The sequence below is a fragment of the Cyprinodon variegatus genome, unplaced genomic scaffold, assembly GCF_000732505.1.
Source record: "Cyprinodon variegatus isolate N-32 unplaced genomic scaffold, C_variegatus-1.0 Scaffold1363, whole genome shotgun sequence".
Taxonomy (NCBI): domain Eukaryota; kingdom Metazoa; phylum Chordata; class Actinopteri; order Cyprinodontiformes; family Cyprinodontidae; genus Cyprinodon; species Cyprinodon variegatus.
Window position 1 is genome coordinate 14160 of NW_015151816.1, and position 26000 is coordinate 40159.

Consider the following 26000-nt stretch of genomic DNA (forward strand, 5'->3'; position numbering starts at 1 on the left):
AATGTCAGTATGTTGATGTGCACAATTAACCACAGTGTTTTTATTGTAAAGTAAATGTTAATGTATGAAAAATTAAAATGTTTTGAATATTCCACTTGAGAGTATTACGTTACCACTGTCTGTATTAGAGGGGGGGAAATGGTAGGGGTGGCCACAGATTGGCTAAGGGGGGCCATGGCCCCCCATCTAGCTCCACCCCTGCAGGATTCCAACCTCTTTATCCTATCCTCCTGGTTTATGGTTAACATGAACAATCTGTCGACATTATGTAATGGAAACACAGCGTCAGCCTGATAAGAGGCGAGATAAACTCAATTTATTGGTGTGTTGAAAGGAGGAAACGGGGAAACTTCTCATAACAAGGAGAGAAGGAGGGAGCCACATTTCAGCAGCTCAAAGTTTCTCAGCAGGCAGAAAGAATAGCTTCTCCCTGGTAGATTCTTCCTTCCTGCCTAACCATGGTTTCTTTAATTCACAAACTTCGCCATCATACAGATGAGGTGAGCTGCTGCGCCTTCTCTCAGTCTCTCCTGGTCACCGGCTCAGTAGATAAAACTCTCCGGGTTTATAACACGGCGGACTTCTCGGAGCTTCCCTTCTCTCCTCTGACGGGTCACGGCTACGGGGTTCACTGCTGCTGCTTCAGCTCCTGCGGAAACTACCTGCTCAGCTGCTCCACAGACGGCTTCATCATGGTGTGGAGCTCAGAGACAGGTGAGCGGCTGTCACAGCTGGAGCATCCGGGCCGGAGTCCGATCCGAGTCTGCGCGCTGTCGCCGGACTCCTGCCTCCTGCTGGCGGGGGCCAGTGATGGCACCGTGGCACTGTGGGACTTCTCTTCTAAGACGCTACGAAGGTAAATAGGCAATATCTCAGAAGGGCATCAGTGATCGCCACAATAAGGGCTATCCGAATAGTGCTGGTGTTAAAACATAATCCCTGACCCGTCATTTTTTGTGACACAAGGGGGCGCTACAGGTATTTAACCACAGACGTCTTTAGGTTTAGGTTTCATTTTTGTGATATAAGGTTCAGGTATGAATTTCATGGAAGAGGATTAGGGCCACTGGAAAAAAATTAAAAAGTTAACTGATTTTTAAATTTTATTTCAGTATAAAATGTGAAAAAAAATTTAGAATTCTGACTTTAATCTCAGAATTTTGACTTTTTTTCTCAGAATTCTGACTGAATTCTCACAGCTAACAAACATGTCAGCATCAAACTATAGCCATGTCTGTTTTAAATTGACTAAACTAGCTCTCTTGTTTTAATCCCCTTTTGCTCTTCCATTAATGAAATAGCAATAATGGAAGAGCATACCCCTTGCGCATGTAAAAAGTCACCTAATTCTGTCATTTTCCACCAATGTGTTTCTGGCCCTCCCAAACCACTCACATCTTTGTCAGTGAAGATGAGCGCTCCCACATCTCTTCCTTCATGGTGCCCATCTACATTAGGATCCAAAATTCTGAGATTAAAGTCAGAATTCTGGAAAAAAAAAAAGTCAGAATTCTGAGATTAAAGTCAGAATTCTGACTTTTTTCCCATATTAAACTGAAATAATATTTAAAATAAGTTAACTAATCCCAGGAAAAGAATTGCTACAGCATTTTTCCTGTCCTTCTCAGAAGACCAGTTTTAAATCTTTAACAATAACTCCCTGCCACACCTCCTCACTTAGTGGCCATTCTTGCATGAATCCTGGTTGAGCTCCTGATGCACCCCCTCTACCAAAAACAACCTACTACCCCAATAAACAGGACTATGAAAAAATAAACTTTCTGTAACCTAATAAAAACACCACCTGTTCTGCTTTGCATAGCTCTTACCTGAAGATGCTAAGATTTTTTTTCAATTTTGGATAATTATGAGGATAAGACATTGAATAGCCTTTTGCTGAGATACAGTTATTTAAACAATATATAAATGTATATTTTGAGTACCAATGATGCACCTCCATGCTATACTGCACTTAGATCAAGTGCTAAAAAGCATAAGAATCCTTAATCCTTATATTTTTTCCTGCCGCTCCAATATTACAAATAGTAGAGCTTTCACAGCTTTCACGCCTCTCTTGGCAGCATATCTAAGCCGTCATCAGCAGAGGGAGTCATCGTAACAGGCAACAGCTGTCACAAATGTCTACTGGAATCTAAATGAATTTTCTTTTTGGAGGGTGGGGTTCGCTCCTATCAGCGACTTTAAAACAGAGATAAGGCCTAGAACTGGGCCATGAAACAACATACTATCTTTCAACATTATTTTAGGAGAGTTGTAAAAACCTATGTTCATTAGACAAGTGGCTTTTATTAAGTTTAGGTTAACCTAAATATAAACTAAACTTAGCCTATTTTCCCAGACAAAGTAGTGTTTTCTGAATGATACAGCTCTGCTTGTGTTCTGTAGTTACCCATAAAGCTTCTTTCAGGTGTTTTAAACGTATCTAATCAGTTAAAGCGAGACCAAGCATTTTTCCAAAACATATAGAGCTCTATCCAAATACAGCCAACTGTAGCTCGTATTCCTTCATCTTTCATGGGGTCAATAGGAACTCGGTTAATGGTACCAGGGACGTGCACAGATAGACACTAAGTGGTGCAAGAACACATGCCCTTTTTCACCTCTGGACAAAAAATTGCCCACATGAAATCTTTTTATCTTTTACTTTTTTAGTTTTTGGCTTAGAATACATTTATGAATTTAAAAGCCCATAAAACCCAGACTCTAGATTTTAGTAATTTTTCTGCATGAGACACATAGTACCACCTCAATAGAGCCTTGCTCTGGCGAAGGGCCAGCTAACCGTCCAGATAAATAAGTTAGTTTGCAGCTTAACTTCTTTAATGGTCTCTACCAGGTGCCAAGGAACAGTTTAAAATGCATCCCTTTAATTAAATAAATAAAAAAAAAGTAAATTTAAAGCATCTCATAGATGTTATTATTGATTTGCTATAATGGTCCTTGTCAGGTACCCCCTGATGCCATCTATTTAACTCTTTTGTTACCTTTTGTCTGTTGAACATTTCATTTACAAGCAAATAGGGTCAAACATAAGGCCAAATGGTCACAATTTATAATAATAACTTTAATAAAGTTCTATTCAGTTGGAGTGGGGTTGCATTTTGAATTTCTGTGTTTATTGACAAACATCTTAGACTCCATAAAGTGCATAAAAGACCTGGAAATATGTAACATTTTCTGAAAATACCTGTATTTGTCCCTAATCTGAAGATGGAAATGAGATGATCTGTCAATGGAATGAGAGTTTTAACCTTAAAATAAGATTGTTACATATTATACACTTCAAATAAGATAATAGAGTTATGATTTTTAATATTTAAATGTAAATATTAGTTAATCTGCTGATTGTCATATATACCCAATAAACAAAGATATGGAATCCTGGGCTTTATAATAGTGGATTTGATTTGTTGTTATTGCTACCTTTGGACTGCGGAAGATCATTAAACGTCAGCATGAGGCGGTGTTTGGATGTTGGTGGCTGCATGCGATGTATAAGGTGCACCTTTTTCAACCTGAACACCTGCCCTGAAATATGTCTGTGCACACCACAGTATGAAAGGGTTTCAGGACAGGCTTTAACCCTCCAAAAAATATGCAAGTGGCATAAATGAAGACAACAGCTAAAACTTTCCATTATAAAACCAAAAACAGATGAAGGTGTGTTCATTTGCGTCTGTCACACAGATTAACATATGAGGAAGTATCTTTGTTAACACAGTGTGTTGGACTGTGTTTAAACCTGCAGTTCCAAAGGATTGTGAGAATCCATTTGCTCTTTTTTGCCAGATAGGAATATGAGGAGGTCACTATATTAAATGATCTAGTGATAGGAAGCATCCTGCTTCCTCCTCCTAACTCCTTATTTTATGCGAGCACGGTTATGGTAGCCCTGATCGTAGTCCTTACCGATTTTCAGTCTTTTGAGGTTCCCCAGAAACTCTTTATGAATGTTTTTCTCCCACAGGTGTGCAGCAGTAAGTGAAGGCAGCATTTTGGCGTGCAGCTTCTCTCCCTGCAGTCAGGTGTTTGTGACCGGCTGCACCAACGGAGACCTGAAACTATGGGATGATCACATCAGCCTCCTCCTTGCTAAGAAAGACGTTCATGATTTGGGAGTCACCTGTTGCAGCTTCGCACCTTTGTTCAAAGTCGGTGAGTTGCAATTGATTAGGTTCATTATTCCAACATTTATTTACCATTTGAATTTGAGATTTTAGTTAGCTTTGGTCTCATTTGGGAATGTTTTATTATACTTGTAAATAGGCAAGAAAATGGACAGAAAATTAGTCCTGCTGGGATTTTGGAAATAAATCTGTTTGTATTCTGTGAAATAAAAGCATCTGTGAAGAAGAAAAGGACATTAAGGATTTGTTTCCATGCCTTGACTTAATTTTGTAGTTGTTTTTTTTTTTTTGTCCCAACTTATTTTAGATAATTTATTAAAAATCATTCCATTTATGTTTGGTAACTTCATAATCCAAAAAGACTTTGTTTTTCTAAGGTGGAAGGATCGTCACAGTTGAACAGAAGGATTTGAAATAAATGGTGTGATGGTACAAAAAAGGTTATAGCTGTGATGGACTTAACCTCTGTTTAACTCCAGGAAACTGTAACTCCCTTTTAGATATTTTATTTTGTTTGAAGAGATTTGGGTTAGTAGTGTTTTTTTTTGTGTGTGTGGATCAAATCCTTTAAAACAATTTTTTTTTCAATGCCCATAGCTAAAAATAACTCTGTATATGTTTTTGTTTTTTTTTTGCAAAAAACTTGAAAAAAATGTGGCTTCCCTATACCTAAAGAATTTAAGCCTCCCTAAATCCTAACCTAGTTTCCTTAGTGTCCCCTCTCTTCAAAGTGGGAGTACTCCTTTGGATCAGGTGGAGTTTGCGCAAGGAAACAAAGATTGTTTTTCTTAGATCATAACTTTTGCTTGGAACTGAGCATATGCAAGCTTCAGGCCCAGTTTTGTGTTTACTCAATCTTAAGCCCGGCGTACACTGTGCGATTTTCGGGGCGATTTTCCAGTCCTGCAAGAATCTTTCTCGGCCTAATAAATGAAACCTTTGGTCTATGAAAATAAACCCGAACTTCTTTAACCAAAATTTAAAACGGTTTAAGATAATTAAAAAAAGAAAACTAACCGGTACTAAAGCAAAATTCCACCTTTTTCATTATGAGACACGGTGGTGGTAGTATCATGGACTGTGGTCACTTTTTTACAGAAGAAACTAGATTTGTATAAAAGCAGATTAAACTGTGTTGTTGTACCTTAATTCTTTTTAAACATAGTATCAGGGTTATTTCTGGAAATCTGAAATTTATAAGAACATTTTATAGATTATTGCATCTCTGAGTTGGAGCATAGATCAAAATAGGCAAAAATGACTCCTCTAAAAAAAGAATTGAATACTTGTTTGAGACCTGGCCAGTGTTTCAGAACTAAATCTGACAGAAGAATCAGTGCGGTCACACATAGGGGACACATTCTCATCAATTTGCTGACCTTCTGGGAAGTACAATAGACAAATGTTAGAGGCAATAGACACTATTTCCACAGAGCCACACAGATATTTCTAAAAAGAAAAAGATTTTTACATCAGAAAAACCCAACATTTATTAAGCGGCACGTTAACATTTAAGACCTATTGTTTTTATAAAGATCATATAATGAACCTGATGTTATTTAACAGGTCAGTTCATGTTCCACCTGTTTACCTACTCCCAGAGCAAATTCTAGGGAGTAGCTAAGTAGATGCTTTTTGATTTTTTTTTTAAACCAGCCTTTTTCCCACAAGCAAACTTATCTTTTCAAAACACCTCTATTTTTATTGAAAGATGCCGCTGGTTAGTGTTCTCTGTATCAACTTGCTGTCACAACATATTTATCTTCTTCTGTTTCTGGTTTGATCAAGCATGAAGTCTGGCTTTTTTCCTCCTTACTTTGCAGAGGGCTGCTGTGTGGAGTTTCGATTGGCCTCCTGTGGTCAAGACAGCCTGCTGAAAATATGGAGAGTTTCTCAGTCTGAAGGAGCAGGTAGATCAAGACCTCTCACCTTCCATACACTCTCAGCTAAGAACTCCTTTAATCTATTCCCCGGGAAAGAGAAGGAGACACCTTGATATATCTCTCTGCTGAATACAGTCATTTTTATGGGGTTTAAATCAGAGATGGACTCATTAATAATGGATTAAAACGTCCTTCTAAAATACAGCAATACTGGATGATTCTGTTATCAACCTGTGTCCATGTGTGTTTGATCTGGAAGGTCACCAGCTTTTTTTCTTTGTTGTTTAAGCTCTTGGAGAGGAAGAAGGTTTCACAGGTCCTTCATAGGTTATGTAATAAGGTTACGTGGTGCATTTTCGTTATGTGCTTGGGCATGCAACAGCGTTAGTTCCTATGAAGTGTTGCTATGGTAACGGTCGTTCTCTGAAGAATATGATGTGCCCCGCATGGCAACCCAAGTCCATGGTGGTTTTTTTTTGTTTTTCTGTCCTCTTGTCTCCTGAGCAGAATGTTGAAGGACGTTGAGCAAACGTCTGTCTTTGTTTCAGTGATTCGTAACCCTTCTGCTCAGTCGAGACTAAGCCTGAAACTGTCTTGCCTTTTATAAAAAATGATTATGAAACAAGACTCAAGTGTCGGTGATTCAAAGAAGAAAACAAAGAATTTTAAAGATAAAGTTGGAAACTAGGATTTTTTCTTATATGTAATATATTTTCTCTTAGTATTGATTTATTTGACTTATTTGTTTAAAAAAATATATATTTCAAATGGTTTCATACAAAATTTGAATATTTAAGTATCTTGGTTAATTACTTGGCAAATGCACGATATACATATTGGCTGTATCTGAATGTCCACCATAAATCCTAAATCCCTCAATCACTATATAGATCGGAGACTATATAGTGGACTTTTTAGTGAATCAGTTAACTGACTGTTCAGACAGATGATCACTACTTTTGGCTCCCCGTTGGTCACGTAACTCCGCCTCCCCGCACAGTGCCTGTGCCTTGTTATTTATTGTTATTTACTTACAATAAATCCCATGATGCTTTGCGAGGAAAGCTCTTCCAAAGCAATCTGGGATATATCTGCTTTTCTAGAGACCATCAATGATCACTGTCGCTACCCGATCCGTACCGGTAGCACGATCCGTACCATCAGCTCATTTGCGCCTGCGCGAACAGAATAACTTCCGGGTCGCCAAAAAATAATGTAATTATGGTACTGAAAAAACTTTATTTATATCCTTAAATAATTAAAGAATACTAAACTACATCGTAAAGACAATATTGAAGACTTTTCTGGAAGAAATGGATGCTTTTTAATTCAATCCATTGTATTGCTTGACGTCATTTTTCTGGAATAAAAATCCAAATTTTCGGGAAATGTTCCCTTATCAATGAAAAACTGCAGGTCACGAAAGGTAGCAAATGAATCCATTGTGGGATCAGTACTGCTGGAGTGCATAGTTAAGTACAGAGTAAATCAAATATTTAAACAAATTTAAATATATACGCTGTGTGACGTATATTTGCGCATGCTCAGAGCAGTCAAAGTAACTATCACAAGGCGATTGAACTTTTTTATGTATTTCTGGTTTTTTATTTTTAGAAAATGCAATATTGACGAAAATACAAAGGTATACAAAAAAAAACCCATGCCTCTAAAAAATACAAAAGAATAAAAAAGTAAGAAAAGGGAAATATTGCCACCGGAAGTTATTCTGTTTGCGCACGCGCAAATGAGCTGATGGTACGGATCGGGTAATGACAATCACTACTTTCAAGGTGCATTGTGGGAAATTTCGAGTCTACTCTTTTTTTCATCCACCAGACATTCAGACCTTATTTAAAATGGTGTAACCACTATATAATGCCCTATATAGTGATTAGGGAGGATGTTTGGACATACCGGTAGCCCTCATGATCAACTTTTTATTTCACATGCATGTGCATCTCATAGTATGTAGTTTATTTCAAAAAAAGGAAACTACACATATTAAGTGATTTACATTTACTTCTCTTAAGTTAAATGATTATGGCGTACAGCTGAGCTTTTCTTAAACGAGAATAATAAAACTAAATTGTAAGGGATTTAGAAAAAGCCAACTCTTTGGAGTCCTGTATCCAAGCATATTAATGGAAGATTGAGTCGAATAAAATGTGTGGAAGACTAGCGTTTAGCATAGATGCATAAACCATGCTGCATGGGCATAAATGATTGAATGTAAGACCTTTGAACCAGGAACGATCATTAAGATTAATTGTCCAGAAAAGTTTCATAAGAATCCATGGAGTCTTAAGAATAAGATGAGACACATCAGACCCAAAAAGGGAGATAAACTGGGCCTTTTCAAGACCTCATTATCATTGAGGTGGAGTTCCAAGCTACATTAATGGCAGTATTTGTACCAAAGAGCAAAGAGAGTATATGCTTTAAAATATGCACTTAATTTTTTATTTCAATTCCCCAATTTTGATTTTACTGAATACATGCATTTGAGCCTTACATGCAGTAAATACAATTAAAATAAATAGCTGCTTAAAATATATCAATCAATGTACACAAAACCTACCTACATAAATATTGTTTTGACAATGTAATTTTGGGAAATGGTTGTGATCCATGCATATATAAAACCATGTATTCTCAAATATATGCCTCTGTAACATGACATGAACAAAAGAATGCAGATATCATCCACCCATTCAATTTGTTTTATATCTAAGTCATATTACTCTGTTTATGGTAAGGGAGGACTGGAATGGAGATCTGCTCCTTCTGGCTTAAAGAGAAGCTGATCTCTGTTTCAACAGTACGGAGGGATAGAGGTGAAACTGTGCATAGTTATGCCTAAAGCCAAAGTAGAAATACCTGCAAATAAAATGTGTTTTGATTGTTAAGGGAAGCTGAAAAAAGAAGATATGTTTAATATTGACTAACTTTGCAGAGAATTTTGATTATTTAAACAATTTAAAGACATTGCTTATAGATAACATAAGCTATTTTGTTGAAATAGTTTGAAAAGAAGAATTGTGAAAGTTGATTTTTTTTTTACTTTATTTCAAAAAGGTATACCCTTTTTTGCCTCCAGTCACCCAACAGCAGGTGGCAGAGTCGCAGCAAAAAGGAAAGTTAAACATGTTCCTATATTAAAAGGAACAAGATATTGAAGTCAACATGAGCAAATGAATAGCATTTTAAGTTGAAAACAACTTTTTGTTTGATCTCTTCATCTTTTTTTTTTTTTTTGTATTCATGTTGTCCTTCAGCTTGGATCATGAAGCTTCTTTACAATCTCACTGGTCAAACGGCTCCAGTTCTGTCCTGTGCTTTCTCTGCGGATGGAGAGATGGTTGTCTCTGGGTGAGAAGCTCGTCACACCAACAAAAATCAATTTCTATGAACAAAATGTGTTTAAATGGCAACTAACATATTTTATAACATAAAATATAAGTAAATCGCTACCTACTATTTCATTTTTAAAAAAAACTTTAAAAACAACAGGAGCAACGGCCGGGACATGGACGTCCAAAAATTGACAAAGATATTTAACTTGTAAAGGCACCATCTACTGTAAAAAAAAATCTATCACAAGGTTCATGGAATATCATTTTCTTATTTGATCCTAAAAAAAAAAAGAAAAAAAAAGCAAAATAGAAAATGAAATAGCGATTCGGTTTGCTATAAAAGATACAAACAAATAGAACTTTGTTTACATTTTTAGGAAGAGACAAGAGGCCATCATGCAGGGAGGACTGCTTGAAGTAGACCACTAAGCTGACCTGATGTGTTGTTTGTCATCAAAAAACGTTTTCAATAACCTTGGTTGTCAGAACCAAATGATCTGTTAAGGCCGGGCATACACTGTATGATATTTGCAATCATTGCACTCAAATACAGCTCAAACTGTAGGATGAAATTGCTTGATTTAAGATTTCACAGCTCAAGATGTATGTCCTTACACTGTGTGGCCCAACGCTTTGATGAGATCTAAATGCTCACTCTGTATGTCTAAAAAACCCACACGTCTGACTCAGCGCATAGAGATGGCAGTGGTTGGACTCGTCAATCTGCAAGAAGAAGAACTCCCTTGTTTGCACATGCGCAGTGCGCAAGTTTCTGGTAAATCGGAACATAGCTCTCCTTCATCAGCAGGATTTATCCACGACCACCTTTCGATGGCCAACTGAATTTCCAACATGTTTATTATTATTTTTTATTATCTCCCAACCTTATGATTCCTGATCGGTAGGTGGTTGTGAAAAGCTAATTGCCCCTTGTTACCCTGTATACTACACGGCGGAGGATGCACAATAAGGCAGAAACTCGGTCCGACCAAAGAAATTCTCCCATGACTGGAGAATCAGCCCAAAAAGGGTGAAAATTGTACAGTGTATGCCCAGCATAAGCAGTCAAACTTATGTTAATCGTAAGAGGCAGACTGCAGCTTGCCACTCAGAGCTTTTAGATCCCCTCTTTGGGGTTCCGGTTTGATTGGTGGTATTTCTCCTAATTTTCTCAACCACATTGGAAAAATCAAATAAAGAATCACATAAATTTTTACTTTTTGCCACAGACTTTCTGTCAGTATTTTATGTCATACGTAGATGACCATTAACATTCATTAATCCCAAAGTTCAGTGGTCCATTCCTAAAAGTGTTACTCTATCGGCTCTTGAATACTTTGTAGTTTACTTTGTACAACCTTATGCTTAATTTTTATTCACACATACTGTTTGATCTCAAACATTTAAACACATAAAACTGCCATGCACTACAAACCCAAATACATTGAAAAAGAAGCAGTTGTAAAAAATTATGTATGCCCTTTTAAAATTGAAACGTTAATGATTTTATGTCTTTATTCTGAGTAAGTAGCAGATGCCTCTGCTGTGTATAGATCTTGGTGTTCTCTCTGTCAGCCACAGGAGAAGTCTACTTTATTATAAAAGCTTCTGTTGGCTCCTTCTGTTGCTCTTGGCTGAAAGTCAAACATACTGAAGATTAATCTGTCTTATTCTCCTCTTGTCTTTTGCATTTTTATAAACTTCTAATCCTACATGATTAATCTGTAATGTAAATGCATGCATATGGGCTTTTGATCATGAGGTGACCTTATTTACTTTAATTATTACAGATCGGTGGATAAAAGTGTAACGGTATATGATGCGGTAAGTAATGTTCACAAAAGTGTGATTTTTATTATCCCACCTCAGTTCACATTGATAACAGGAGGATTTCTGAACCAAAAAAGCATCTTCTCATTGAACAAGGACCCAAAAACAATTCAGCTGAACAGTTTGTACTTTGTTTACAGAACCTGGGTACCCTGCTCCACACCTTGAAGGAACATGACAGGTAAATTACCCAACCCTCCTGCTGCGATGCAATCTCTGCAGCTCTCAGCTTAGCACCAGAATAAGAAGCCCTGGTGTTTCAGATCAAAATGTGCGACTTTTGCTTGATTAGTTTCTCCCAGAAATGCTGGGTGCAGTGATGCAACAGTATATTTCTGCTCTCTGCACAGTCATTGATGTGGCACCACAGGTAAGAACCACCAAAGTGCTTTGAAGTGTTTGAAAGGATTTAGGGATGTTTTGAGACCATCTCTTCTTTTTTTTGTGGTAGGGGGGGTCTGATTTCTGAGAATGATCGCTTCCTGTGCCACCTTCAGCTTATCCAACACACCCTTCACTTTCCTGCTCTCTCACTTTTCTGTAGATATGTGACAGCAGTTGCTGTGTCTCCTGCCCTTGGCCTGATGGCGACTGGCTCATTGGACAGATCAGTTCATGTGTGGAAAATCGGCGATGGATGCAAAGACACTGGTAAATACAGTTGCATTTGAGTTTCTCACCTTTTTATAATTTTATCTTAAATTGAGTGGTTTTGTCAATATTATAAACCTTCCTGGAAAGATATTTACTGGTGCAGCGGGATAGGCAAGCATTGATACTCAGGACTGCTTTTATAATGGGAGTAATGCTACTAAAGATAAGTTCCTGCTTGTAGTGAGAGAAAACATGCAATTGATAAACATCTGGAGGCCTTTAAAGCCTCGTCGGAACAGCTCCTCCATCTGACAATAGTCAGCATGATGTTGATAAAACAAATTCCCTCTACATTAAAACCTGTCTTTTAATACAGCCTCTCCATGTCTTCACTTTAATCTAGTTTCATTCTGTCTTTCATACAATAAATATATTCCCTTTTATGTTTGTTTTTTCTGCAGCGGCTGAGTCACAGGCCTGTCAAGGTATATAACCTTCACTCTCTTTTCCTCTGTCAAACCATCAAGTATTCAGTTGGCATGTGGATTTATTTGGTTGTTTCATGGTAATGGCTCCTCTTGCGTAACTTGCTCACACAGCACAGTCTACCACAAGTATTAAAATAATGTAAAGTGGTGACCTTGTGAAGAAAAAGAAATCTTTCTTTGTTCAGTATTGCTTGAATAATAATTGAGTGGTATTCCTTTTGAAGAGGAAACATTCATTTGTCCAAATCCTGCTTTCACCCATGTAACCTGACTTGTTTATTTGAATTAAGAGCCCAATATTTTAAAGCAAAACAGCAAACAATATTGAAATGCTGAATACTTCCCTAGATTGACAGTGCTTTAGAAAAACAATTTTTGTCTTCAAACTTCAATATCACTTTTTGTATGTTACAACCACAAACTTCAGTGTGTTCTTTGGCTTCATGTACCGTAGTAAACCAGCATATTCATAGAGCATAGGTGGATGATGACTGATTTTAAATGTGTATTTATTATTCATAAAAATACATTTTATGAAAGGCTTAATTATTTTAGCTTTTCTTATTGCTGTTGGCTTTCATTCTTCTGTAATAGTCCAGACTGGATGGAGAATGGCTCAAAAATGCTTTAATTCCAACTCTTGCCATAGATGCTAAATTAAATTTTGGATCGTCTCCATGAAGTTCCTTGAGATGACGTGTTGCGAATTGGTGCTCTATAGATAAACTGAATTGGAATTGAACTAAACTGGTTTGGAAGGTGAACCCGCCATTAGTCCATTAGAACTCTGATCAGCTTCCCTCTACCTGCTGAAGAATGATATCCCCACAACATGCTGATGCCACCACCATGTTTCACCATAGGAATAGTGTACTCAGGGTGATGTTTTTGGGTTCACACACAGGTTTGTTGATCAAGAACCGACAATGTATTATCCTCATCAAAGCACTGTGTCCTCTACATGGTTCATAATCTGAAAAAGGTTACTTTCTATGGCCATCTTTCAGAGAGAGCTTTCCTTTTATTATTCTTCCACAGAGTCCAGATTTGTGGTGTATCACAAGTGGCTGTCATCAGTTTCTCTCAAATTGTGCCTCTCTGAGGCTCAATGAGAGCAATTTCTCAGCAACGTCTCACTGAGTAATGTTCTTGCTGTAAGTTTAACTAAACGGCCATGAATTGGTGCATTGGCTGTGAGATATTGAAAGATGTAGGCACTTTTTAAATCTCCACAATCGTATCCCTGACCTATTTGGCCTCCATGATGCTGTTTATGTGAAGCAGATTTTATTTTGAAGGTTTGTTTTCATTGAATCGAGCCATTCATTTACTGGATTCAGTAAAAGAGATGAAACCTTTACTATATTCAACTGGTTTAGATTCTCAGTCCTCCAGGACACTAAAATCCTACATGTTTAATCAGAAGGCGGCTAGGCTTGTTCTCTTGTTTCCTGGAGGACATTGCCTCTCATGCAAAAGGCCTCAGAACTGAAGTAGCCTTTGAAAAGAGAGATGAAATATCATTAAGAAACACCAGAGGTCTAGTTGCTCCCAGCTTTAGGTCTTTGGTTACAACTTAAAACATTTTATATGACTAATAACATAATATGATCTGATAAAGATAGCTAACGTAAAACTAAAACAGAAGTTGATGTAAATGTTGGCAACAACAAAGCAGACTGCCATTTTGTTTTAAAGCTTTTTTGCAAAGGAAAAAAAAAACTTTTGACATAAAAAAATAAATAAAAGACAAGCCAAATAAGATGAGAGGTGATTTAAAGCTTTAGCATAACATAAATTGAATTTCAGGGATTTTTGCCAGAAAGAAGTACGGTAAATATAAAATGAAAAAAGAAGAGAGAAAACTTTTTAAGGCTCTATGTGCTGTTGTGTTTAGAGGTTATACAGTGTGAAACATTTGATTATTTGATAAATTACTGATATAAAAAAAAAAATCACATAAATCACTAACTTTCATTTAATAATCTTTGTAACCACCAGAGACATTTTTCAGGGTCTAAAGAATAATACGAGTCACACTAGTTTTATTATATAAAACTAGTGTTGCACCGATACCAGTATCAGGCGGGGAACCAATCCAGCACTAAAATGTTGGTATATGTATCGCCGACTACCGACAAATAAGGCACGGAAACAATTTGAGAGCCAAAAGTTTATTCAGCTATTGTCACCCATTCCACGTAGGCAATAAAATGTTCTACTGGATTCACTTTGTATTAGTCTTTTTCCTGCTACACAAAGGTAGGCAGCAGCTTGACAAAGCCATGATGGCAATTATTTTACATCCAAGTAGTATGCAGTTCTTCATATATACACACACATCAATTTCAAACAGATGGTATCGGTATGGTACAGGTATCGGCCAATACTGCACAGCCAGGTATCGGGTATTGGTATCGGGGCCAAAAAATGGCATCGGCACAACATTATATAAAACTGTAAATATATCTCCTTCTTTGAGACGAGTTTACTTTTAAGCTCATATTTAAATATCTAACGGTGCTAATTAAAAAGGACTTGATACTCTGCAACATTTTAAAATAAAATATTAACCTTATCTATTCCTAAAGCAATTGGTAAAAGGCACACTTGATCATAGACATTTGCACAGGTGGGTAGTAACTAGTTACATTTACTCAGTTACACTTACTTGAGTAATATTTGAAAAAATATACCTTTAGGAGTAGTTTTTTACAACATTGTATTGTATACTCTTGAGTAAAAATATTTGAAGTATTACTACGTTTAGTTGAGTAAGAATTCTGAGCTCTCCATCAGTGCTAAGTAAGTTTACTTTATGAAAACAAGCTTGTTTTAAACAAATATGCACCATTAAGAGATTTTCTTAATGTATTCAAAGCTTGTTGGTTAAATGTTAATTTCATCTGCTGAATCTGCCATATAATTCGGAGGTTGGGGGATAATACAGTAAACAGTATAATGTTATTTAGTCTATTCTACATACTGGAACTATGAAGTTTTATAACTCATAACATTAAATAAGTTGTTCTGTTAATGGGTAGTCAATTACTCAATACTTGAATAGTCTTTCTGCAAACTACTTGTTTCTCTCTTCAGTAATTCCCTTAAAGGCTACTTTTTACGTTTACTTTAATAAAATGTGATGAAGTACTGCTACTTTTACTTAACTACACTTTTTGGTACTATACCCACCTCTAAATATTTTCAATAAGGCTGAACCAAAATTACTGAGAATTAGAAAAGGGTATTTCTTTAACCTAAATGTGGTTCCAGGTGGTCGTATTCTTTTTTTAATTTTAGAATAATTTATTCTCATCCAGGAGGTCATTTATCTTTTCAAGCAGTGGTAATCTAAAGTAAAGTACAGTATCTTTGTTTTTTTTTTCCAGATTTCTTTTGGTCAATCATTTTCTCTCATGTAGCTTTAAGATTTACTTGGTTGAGTATATTTACATTATATCAAATGCTTTGCTACTTTTCTCACATGTAGGTTTAAAGTACAGTTTTTATTTTTTGTTATTTCAAAAGTGAAACAAAAAGACTCCCGGCTTTAAACACTGCACTCTGTGACTCCTCTAACTGCGGTAAAGGACTGAAATTTCCTGGCTCTCTGCAAATCGTTCCAGTGAGTCAGCTTCCTAGACTGAGAGACTCCAGATGATACCCTGTATCAGCCAGTATTCCAGCAAAGTAGGGTCCTTCCTTATGATTGCTGAAACCTAAAAATAAATTTCCCCATGCAGTTTAGGTGTTACATTTTGCATTACTGTAACAGATGAAAGAAGAATTGAGGGGACCAGTTTTCTTCAGTTTGTTCAAAGTTAAGGATGTGGTCCTTCTGGGAATTATTTGCTTTTGCATGAACTGCTTTACTTTTACATTTCTGAAATACAGCCATTTATGTCCTATTTTAGGATTCCTCATACAAAGGTAATGTTCGAGGGAGTGTTGGCCTAGTGGTTACAGTAAAGTACCCGGTTCAATCCCCACAGACTGCACTCTGGGTCCCTGAGCAAGATCCTTAACCCCGACTGCTCCCCAGGCACCACACAATAGCAGCCCACTGCTCCCCAAGGGGATGGGTCAACGCAGAGAATGAATTTCCCCATTGTGGGACAATAAAGGGATTCACATGACATTTTTCTTTACAAAAAAAGTCAAAATATTGCTGTTTTTAAATCTAAATTAATCTAAACGCAGCTGATTATTTTATTTCTCTAAGCTGTAAGATTAAATTCAAATTTACTAAAGGCAAGTAGGTTTTAACTATGACCTGTTGGTTCTGGCTAAGTGTTGTAGTTGTTTTTTTTTAGATACTCTTATGAAAATTAAGCTTGATGCTGGGACAGACTGAAGTAATGCAACCAAATGTTTATTGTTGTTAACTCTTTTTGTTTCAGTGTGTTTTCAGGGGTGCATTTAGGTTTGCTTACCTTAACTCTTGTTTAAAAGGATATGCAATATAGTATTTTCTTGGTGCAAATTTTGAATACAAAGCATAAAACTTGATTTAAAGCAATTTCCTTTGAGATAATACAACTGTGTTTGTAGATCTTTTTTGGATGGCTGCACATGAAAGTAATTATCACTCCCATATCTGCTCAGAGGGAGTGTGTCCTTTCTGTGGAGCTTGAGAGGAAACTGTTTGTTTGCAGGAGATTGGGCTGTAATAGCTCCACACTTCCTCCCATCCTGTTGTGATTTTTTTTTTTTTTTTTTTTGCAGGAAGGAAACTGCTAGGTCACTCCAGGTTGCTGTTACCCGATTGGACTGAGAAGGATGTTCAGAACTGGCTGTGTGAAGAAGGTCTGAATGAGCTCGTTGAGATCTTCAAAGCCAACAACATAGACGGATCTGAGATGAATCACATGAGCAAGGAGACTGTGGCCGAGCTGGGAATAGGTGAGGATGGAGTATGTTTGTCTACTTATTGAAATCGCACCAATACCCTCAACCTTCCAGTCATGAATAATGTCCATCATGGGCCATCATGCCACCAGTATCCTCTTTGCGCTTTGTGAGGGACCAAATCTAAATAAGGACAAAAGGTGTTCAAAAATTTAAAAAGTGCTTTAATTTAATTGTGTCAAAAATGGTTAACAAAGGCTCAAAAGCAATACAAAATACCTTAAATACAAAATAACATGGATCTGGGCCCAACTTAACTGAGGTACACTGAGGATCCAACTCAAACAAAAAAACTGACCTGCAAACAAAGAACTAAAGGCTGCTTAAAAAGGGATAGAGTAACCCAAGTCTACCACATGAGGGAGGCACAACATATCAAAAGAACCAATAAATACAAAATTCACCATTCTATGAAACAAATAAAGCAAAACTAACTTTTACTTAGCAGAAACAACAAGTGAGTATTTAAGTGATAAACTCATTGAAAACAACTTGAAACAAGTCTCCCCCGTCAGTCTTTCAAAAATGGTACGCTCCAGGTTTCCTCCTCCAGCTGGTTTGCATCAGCAGCACCTCAAACAAAAGAACAAGTGTAAATAAACCATTCAGACAGACTTTAACTAAAGTGTGCACCCGTTAGAAAATACCTGTCTAAAAGAAATAACCAACTTAAACATAAATTGTAATATCATATAGAGCAAGAAAAAAATACTAACACTATGTGGTGGTGGGAGGATCATCCACCACACTCTTGAATATAAATTGTTTCATCAGTAGTGAGATTTCCCCCCAAAAATATGATGGTTTTCAAGATTAATGATGCTTCATGAGGTTTGGCTAAAGCAGATCAACATTTAAAATGTTTCGGATAACTTTAATCAACAAACTAATTCACTGATTTGAGGCAAATGTATCTTATGTCAAGTAAAAAGAAAAATCCTTAGGTTAATTTCTGTGATCTTTACAAACTTATATGCTTAAGTTACCAAGGCTTTGTTTCACTTGCCTGTGAACCTGCTATCACACGGTTTCCTACTTTGCCAAGGCTATGGTAACATTTCAAATATTGATTTTATGGGCTTTAAACAGGAGGAAAAAAAAATGTAGCACTGTATCTTATGATATGCCCTGTGTTGCATTTTGTGGATGCTTGCCCTAACGCATGAGGGGAAAAAAAATCAGTTACTTTTACGACAAAATGTTTATCCATTTGTTGTTGTTACCTTTCTGGGGGTAAAAGGTCAACACTCTATCCATGCTGTGAATGCAGCGAAATAAACCAGGAAATCAGTTGAACTAGGCTGCTACTGGCGTCCTTTTAAGCATTAAACACTCTGTGGTGAGAAGATATTCATCAGTGTATACAAAGAGTCTGCATAGTATGACATGAGATTATGTCCTGTCATCTTTTTGTTGAGGCTTTTGCAAAACATTTGGATTTGGAACAACTCAGAAACTTAGTATTGCATTAAAATTTAGTGTTGCTCCAATAGTTTGTTACTGTTCTGCATGTCTTCTAGAGCATTGGACTGGATGTGAGCCAATGTCCTACTATTAACGCTCTCCAGGTCAAAACAATTAATTCCCACCATCCCCTGCTGTTGAACTAAGGTCAAAAGGTGAGGGGTAGAAGATATTTTTTCCAGTTGGTCCATTGACTTGTAATGTTATTAGAATTTTAGGAGATTTCATCAGTTTCTACAACCCTTGCTTGCCTCTGGTTGTCAGATTTGTAAATTAATTCAGCACCGCAAACATGACAACATATCCACTACTTTTGATGTTCTTTTCTACGGTAATCTATAAAATGTGGTGAAATAAAGCTTGCATTTCTGCTTTATGCAGCTAAATCTCTGAGGGCTATCTGTCTGATAAATTATTTAGCGAAAGCTATTTCATCAGTTTAATGTTTTTGGAATGTTGTGTTAAAATCAATAGACAAGAGAGCATACCCCATTACACTTGAAATATTGTTTAAATTCTTAGATCACACATAAGTTTCAAAATGCATCCTTCTGTCTTCAGCTTACATACAAAAACTCTGATCATAATTACAATCTTATGTCCAATCCTTTAATTTTATAGCACCAAACTGCCAAGCCAGACTCACATGCTGCTCCGTTATGCAAAGCATGTCCCATATCATCTCCATGTGTTTAGTATGGAGGACAGCTCTCATCATTACTGCAGAAGAAATGGACAGATTGCCACATTTTCTGTCATGCTGTGCAACCTACATCCCCACAGTATAAAACATAATTTTTGATGCATGCAAATAGGGGATGGATTTGCATAGGAATACACTCACTCACCATCTCTTACTCTAACACACACAGATGCACACCACACACACAGCAAGTATGATTTCAGTAAACTTGATGAAATATTCATACCACCCCTCCCTATTCCATCAAATGATCAATCTAAATGTAAAGTGGACTGTATAGTACTTATGATGAAAGATCCTGGAGTGTATAGAAATCCTAAACGAAGTATTACTTTGGTGAAGTGCTGCTTTTCTAACAAAGTTTATTAGCTGAAAGCCAGGACTTGAGGGGGTGGAAGAGTTCACCTGATTTAATGCTGTCATTTTCCCAGCATAAACCGGACTCCCTGTGCTGGTTTCTTCTGTTTGTTTTTTGTTTTTTTTAGCATTTGAATTGCAATGTTGTGATGAGCATAAGCTGGATGAGCTCTTTATGAGTTAACTGGCTCTTAGCAACACAGATACATGGTACTTTTTCTGTAGTGTGCGTTCTTTTTATTTATTATTCGTATTAATTTCCTGCACCATGACTCTAAAGACACCATTCAGTGCAAGCAAGGAAATATATAATTAATTGGAATTATGTGTTCAGATTGGAGGCTGAGTGACTTCTCCTTGAACGGTGAGAGAATACCTGAGTGTCACCTTGGTAAATAATTGCATTCAGGTGAAAGTATTGCATAGAAATATATAGTCAGGAACATTAGATGAGAATCAATAGTCTCTTTTGAACAATATTTTTCGGTTTCTGTCAGAGCTAAAGTTTAAACTTTTACCAAAACACATTGGTATTGGTAACATTTTTCTGCATATTCTTGTATGATAAAAGTTAAATTAAGTTAGTTTAATTAAGACCTTGAAGAATATTTACAGCTTGTAGTGGGGATTTACTGTGCTGTTCATAGGCATATGCCGACACTAATTTTCCTACTTAAGAATCTTAAGAAGTCAGAAAATGGTGGCTCGCAGGATGCTTTGTGTAGATGAGGGGGAAGATGTGTGGAAGCAATAGTCCTCAATGCGGTGGTCCTGGGTTTGATTCCTGGTCTCTAGCCATCTGCTCCACGCTTCAACCTCCCTCTATGCTGTTTTCTGTCAAATCACTGTGTTTTTTTTTTATCAATGACCCCTAAAACCCCCACCATGGACTGTTCTCTCTGCTGCCCTCTGGGAAGAAGCTTCGCATCATTCGATGCAGGTCCAGCAGATTCCGAAGCTGCTTCTTCCCCACAGCCATCAGACAGCTGAACTGTTGAGAAAACTCTAAAATCATGTCACTGACTCTGCCAAACACCAAACCAAAACACTGCAAAACTGCACCATATATATTTAATGCTCTGAACTTCTATATCAATTTGGGTTTTTTTGCACCATGTTTTTTCTCCCACACTGTTTACATTTGATCACTACTGCACTTTAAAGAATAGAAATGTCATGAAACCTGCACAAAATGAAATTTTGTAATAAACGTTGTCGAAATCTAAGTCTAAAATGCAGGAATATTAATACACTGGAAGAGTTCCATTTCTTAAAAAAATCGGTTCCCTCTGAATTGATTGTGCTGCAATTATTTATTTTTCTTTTTTGGGGCACTTTGATTGGGGGGGGTTTAGATACATTTTCCTTCCACACTCAAGATTTTTTGTTTGTTTGTTAAAATCTCCTTAAGTCTCCTTTTACTTTAATTCAACTCTAATTTACATTTTACTTTTTTATCCCATAAAATCTAAAACATAAAAATACTAAGATTTTGTTTTCAAAAAACAGATAAATTATACAGGCGGGAATACTTTTGCATTGGATTAACATAAACGGCATCAACAGACAACCTTTTCTTCCCCTTTGTGGGAGATTCAGCTTAAGACTTTTTTTTTTGCAGTGAAGATTGAAGAAATAGACTGCTATACTGCGTGAGCAAGTCCTGAGCCCTGACAAGAAAAAAAAAAGTTTGGTCGGGAAAGTTATCTACAGGTTACATCTCTTATAGCTGCCATTGGCACAATCAAGTTTTTAATTGAGATTATGAATCTGAAAACATTTCAGCATCTTATGTACAAAAAGCCACTAAACAATACAGCTCATTGAGTGTCATGTAAATTATATACATGTAAATATACATCTGAATCCAGAGGATACCATGTTTTTATTTTCTCCATGTTTTACAATGTTAAAGGTGATAGCTACAAAGAAACAATGATTTAAAAAAGAGTTTTAGAATCAGAAATTACTCTGAAACTAATATCCAAAACCTTTTACAAGGTTCAGAAGAGTACAAAAATGGAACAGAGCGATTACCTCAACGGTCATCCCAGCAAGCTAAACATCTTTATGTTGAAGTCTTATCCATCCATCCATTTTCTGTCACACTTATCCCTGCTGGGGTCACAAGGGTTGCTGGTGCCTATCTAGTCCATCACAGGGCAACACAGAGACAAACTGGACAAAAAAACCATTAACCCACACCTATGGAGAATTTAGAGAAGCCAATTAACCTAACAGTCATGTTTTTGGACTGTGGAAGGAAGTCAGAGTACCCGGAGAGAACCCACACATGCTCAGGGAGAACATGCAAACTCCATGCAGAAAGACACCAGGCCGGGAAACAAACCCGGAACCTTCTAGCTGCAAGGCAAGTGGCGCTACCCACTGCTCCACTGAGCAGCCTTGTTTAATTCTTAAATAAATGTAACACTTGTGAAAATTGCATGTAAACAGAGGCAGTAATTAAAGTGTTTGCCTTATCACTGCAAGTTTCTGGCAATTAACTGCTCGTTAGATAGTTGTTTTTTTCTAGCAGAACTTGCAGTTGTAGTTTAGGCTTTAGGAAATTATTCAGAATTTAGAATATATTCATTTCCATAAACAAGTGAAAATCTTTTTCCTACTGCCTGATAATAAATGAGACTAAACTCTTCCCAGTTCAAGTCATTTAAGGTTACAGAAATGTCTTTGGTTAACTGTCAAAATAATGAAAGATACACTTTTTTTTAAGACGCTGAAGAAAAATCTCTTGAAAAACCTTTAAAATATGGTTACATGCATTATTTGTTATAACTGCTATTTTGTTTGAATGTTTTGTGTTGTTTTTTTAACCATCACTTGGGTCAAATATTTTGAGGTATTTGCGCGAGTCGCGTTTGTGGGTTGGCCCTCCCACAGCTTTTCCCACAAAGTAGGACTAGGATCAGGGGCTTTGTCACTCCATGTCCATTATGAAATATGTGCTTTAGTTATAATGTCCTGGTGAAGGTTTTGAGCTTTTGCTGCAATATTTTTCCTCATCCCATCTCTTTTGAAAAGGGTTCCAATGTCCTCCTGCAGCAAAGCACCACTCCTGATTCCCGCATCCTTTCATTTTAAATGTTATGCTTTTCATTATGGACAATTATTCCAATTTTTACTTCTGTCTGAACAGAGGACTCCAGTTATTTCTCTGTAATAACTGACATTTCTTTAAATAAATCTCAGCAAACTCTCATTGCGATTTGTTATAACCTCATTTAATTTGAGTCGGTTGTTTTTAATTTGAGTTGCTTTAATATCTTTAGCTTTATGTGTTTTTGTTATTATTAAAGCAGGTCTCTTTTGTAAATGACATATTGGATCTCAGTGAGAAAGCCTGTATTAATAAACGTTAAATGAATGTCTAGGGATGTACACAGTTTACACCAAGGCATGAAACACTGCTTAAGTGGTTGCAATAAGAACCCACTGCTTTCTTGCCTTCTTCTTGTGATGATAGCAGCTGGTTACAATGTCCCTTTTTCTATGTTTTACTGTGACCTATCACTTACAATGTCTTTATTCAACGTATGGGTTATTGAAAGGAAGTTTAAATATGTTCCAATCTAGAGTTTTAGTGACTTTTTTCTGGGGCTAAAGCAAAAAAGAAATATTGCTTGCTTTGAATAGTCTCCAGCTATTCTCTAAGATATATAATTTGATAAATAAATTTCCGTTCTGCTACCTAAAACTTCACTATCCCTTATTGCCAATCCTTTTAAACGAAATTGCAACACTTTCATGGTTGCATTAGTGTCACAGAGCAGAAAATGGGTTCAAATATGTTGAATCATTTAGCGCCTTCTATTGTAATAAAGTTGTCAAGATTTGAAAAGTCATGCTAGAAAATGTCATGGCAGCTGTTCATGCTGCCTGAATGAGACATGCTTCTCTGCGGCTCAGCCATTACACACAGACACACAACAAATCATATTCAGCCATAAAGGTCGCCCTGCCGTTTTAGCTGTTTAGGAAATTTGCTGCAGATAAATTCAGAGGAGCGGGCATCAGCAGGCAGAGACGTGCACAGAGATTTTTGCTCTTTTGGACGTGCTGGACCTTTATTCTCTAGCACAATAACAGGAGCCTTAGCTGTGGAGCAAAGTGTCTGGTTCTTTGTGACTCAGCACAGATTTTTTCCCGCTTCTTTTCTTTGCTTCAGCCGCTTTTCTGTGCATTTACTCACTTTAGCTCAAGAGAAAGTAAATAAACCAAGTTGACCCCTAGAAAAGACATAGCTAAAGATTTTCATGTGAACAGTGTCCTACTGACTAACATTATGTGGCTACTGGTGTTATTTATTTTTCCCCAGAGTCCATAGGTCTTCGTGGACGTCTACTAAGGAAAATTGAGGCCCTCAAGTTGGAGCAGAGTGGTTCAGAAGCTCCAGATGAGTTTCTGTGCCCAATCTCCAGGGAGCTGATGAAGGATCCAGTAATAGCTGCAGGTTTGTTCATAAAAAGGAAAAAAAAATCTTTGCCCCCCATCGCTTCAGTGTTAAAAAGTTAAATTGGTGTCTTATTTCCAACTGCTCTATAGATGGGTACTCCTACGAGAGGGAATCCATCGAGAGCTGGATCCGAGGCAAGAACAAAACAAGCCCAATGACTAACCTGCCGCTGAAGACCACCCTGCTCACCCCAAACAGGTCCCTGAAGATGGCAATAACCCGGTGGAAGTCCAGTCAGTAAACAGTTTGTTTAGAATTGCTGTCATTAGAAAACAGATTATAAATGCTTCGACTGTTGAATCTCACTTTAAAAAATGATATTTATTCAACTGCAACTCAAAGACTTGTGCTGTAGATTTGTCAATGTTTCAATGAAACAAAGTATGGAACAATTTGATTCTGTGTTTTGTTGAGAGATACTGTATGTTCAATTAAAAACTATGATGATTAAGTTTCACAGACGTGCTTGGTTTGGTACAGAAGCATATCAATAAATATGGCTGAAAAGGTTGTATCATTGATTCTAATAAAAGTTATCAGAAAAGCAGCTTACAAAGCACCAGTGATGGAAATGAAAGTGTGAGAATCACACCCATTACCTGTTTGGAGTTTTTTTTTTTTTAGCTTTGAGTTAATCAGCCTGTGGAGCTGCTGAGGTTTTATTGAAAAAAGGACTGTTGACTGACCAGCAGCAGTCCCTTTTCTTGCTAAAAATGTCTCAAGGTTAATAGTAGCTTAACAGAGGAAAGTGACTACCGTCCTAGACATAGCCGTGTTGTGGCACTTGAAACAGGCTGTGTCTGAACGTCCACACGTCCATCACTCAATGACTATATAGTGAACTCAGTTAATTGACCATCCAGATATATAACAACTACTTTTGGTCACATAACTCCGCCTCCCTGCACGGTGTCTGTGCCATCTCTATTATTTACCACCGCTACAACAAATCCCACTACGCTTTGCAAGTAGAGCTAACAAATAAATAAAAAATCTGCTTTTGATCTAAACAAGTAAACTTTCCTGGTAGAAACACGCTAAATAATTGTATGTTTAGACCTTTTAAAATGTGTCAATTATAATCTGTTTAAGAAAAAAACTAGCAGACAGGTGTGTTTTTCCTTAGCTGGTCTTTATTTTGCTCTCCATGGTGGCAGTAATGTTCAGGACAGTATGTGATCACAGCTAATAAAGCTCACAATACTGATAACATGACAACAACTGCATTAAACGTACAGCATAAAATAAAGCTGATGGTGCTGAGCCCCCAAACCAATTCTGTTTTACTCTTTGATATAAACTGCAATTGTAGCATGCGCTGAATTCTCATTGCTGAGTCATAAAATGTAGCTGTGCAAAAATAACTATATAAAATATATTGCTTGTACAATTAACCAAGCCATTGGCAATGTAAATAAATTAACTAGACAGCAACGACGAGCAGATACAGAAAGGATTCAGTGTTAATGGTGGCTTAAGCAATGTACAAATATTTAACACCATTTCAACAACATTGTGCCAAAAAAGTCAAAATACACAAGTCTGAACTTGTCAATACACTTAACATAGACCTTCACGGAAAAGAATAAACAGTAAATATTTATATAATATACACATGAGGATCTATAACATCCTTCGTAAGTCACAGGAATGCCCATCCCTTAGTTGATCTTTCAGACATTTCTTGAAGAACTCTGACTGAATCACTTTTATCACAAAGTGTACTAGGGTTCATTTTTATTCTTTAGGCTCAACTGAACAGGTTCAGAACATTTTGGGAATAGACTGAAAAATA

At 36.9% G+C, this 26000-nt stretch overlaps 1 protein-coding gene across 1 annotated transcript; it reads left to right on the plus strand.

Moving 5' to 3' along the window:
• Window positions 1-244: 244 nt before the first annotated feature.
• Window positions 245-24674, plus strand: LOC107103028 (WD repeat, SAM and U-box domain-containing protein 1-like). Its single transcript, XM_015402537.1, has 11 exons — window positions 245-856; window positions 3989-4176; window positions 5972-6058; window positions 9307-9400; window positions 11175-11208; window positions 11355-11395; window positions 11759-11865; window positions 12273-12293; window positions 17025-17201; window positions 24068-24202; window positions 24295-24674. The coding sequence occupies exons 1-11, from the start codon at window positions 459-461 to the stop codon at window positions 24444-24446; spliced, it is 1434 nt and encodes a 477-aa protein (XP_015258023.1). The 5' UTR covers window positions 245-458; the 3' UTR covers window positions 24447-24674.
• Window positions 24675-26000: the final 1326 nt, after the last annotated feature.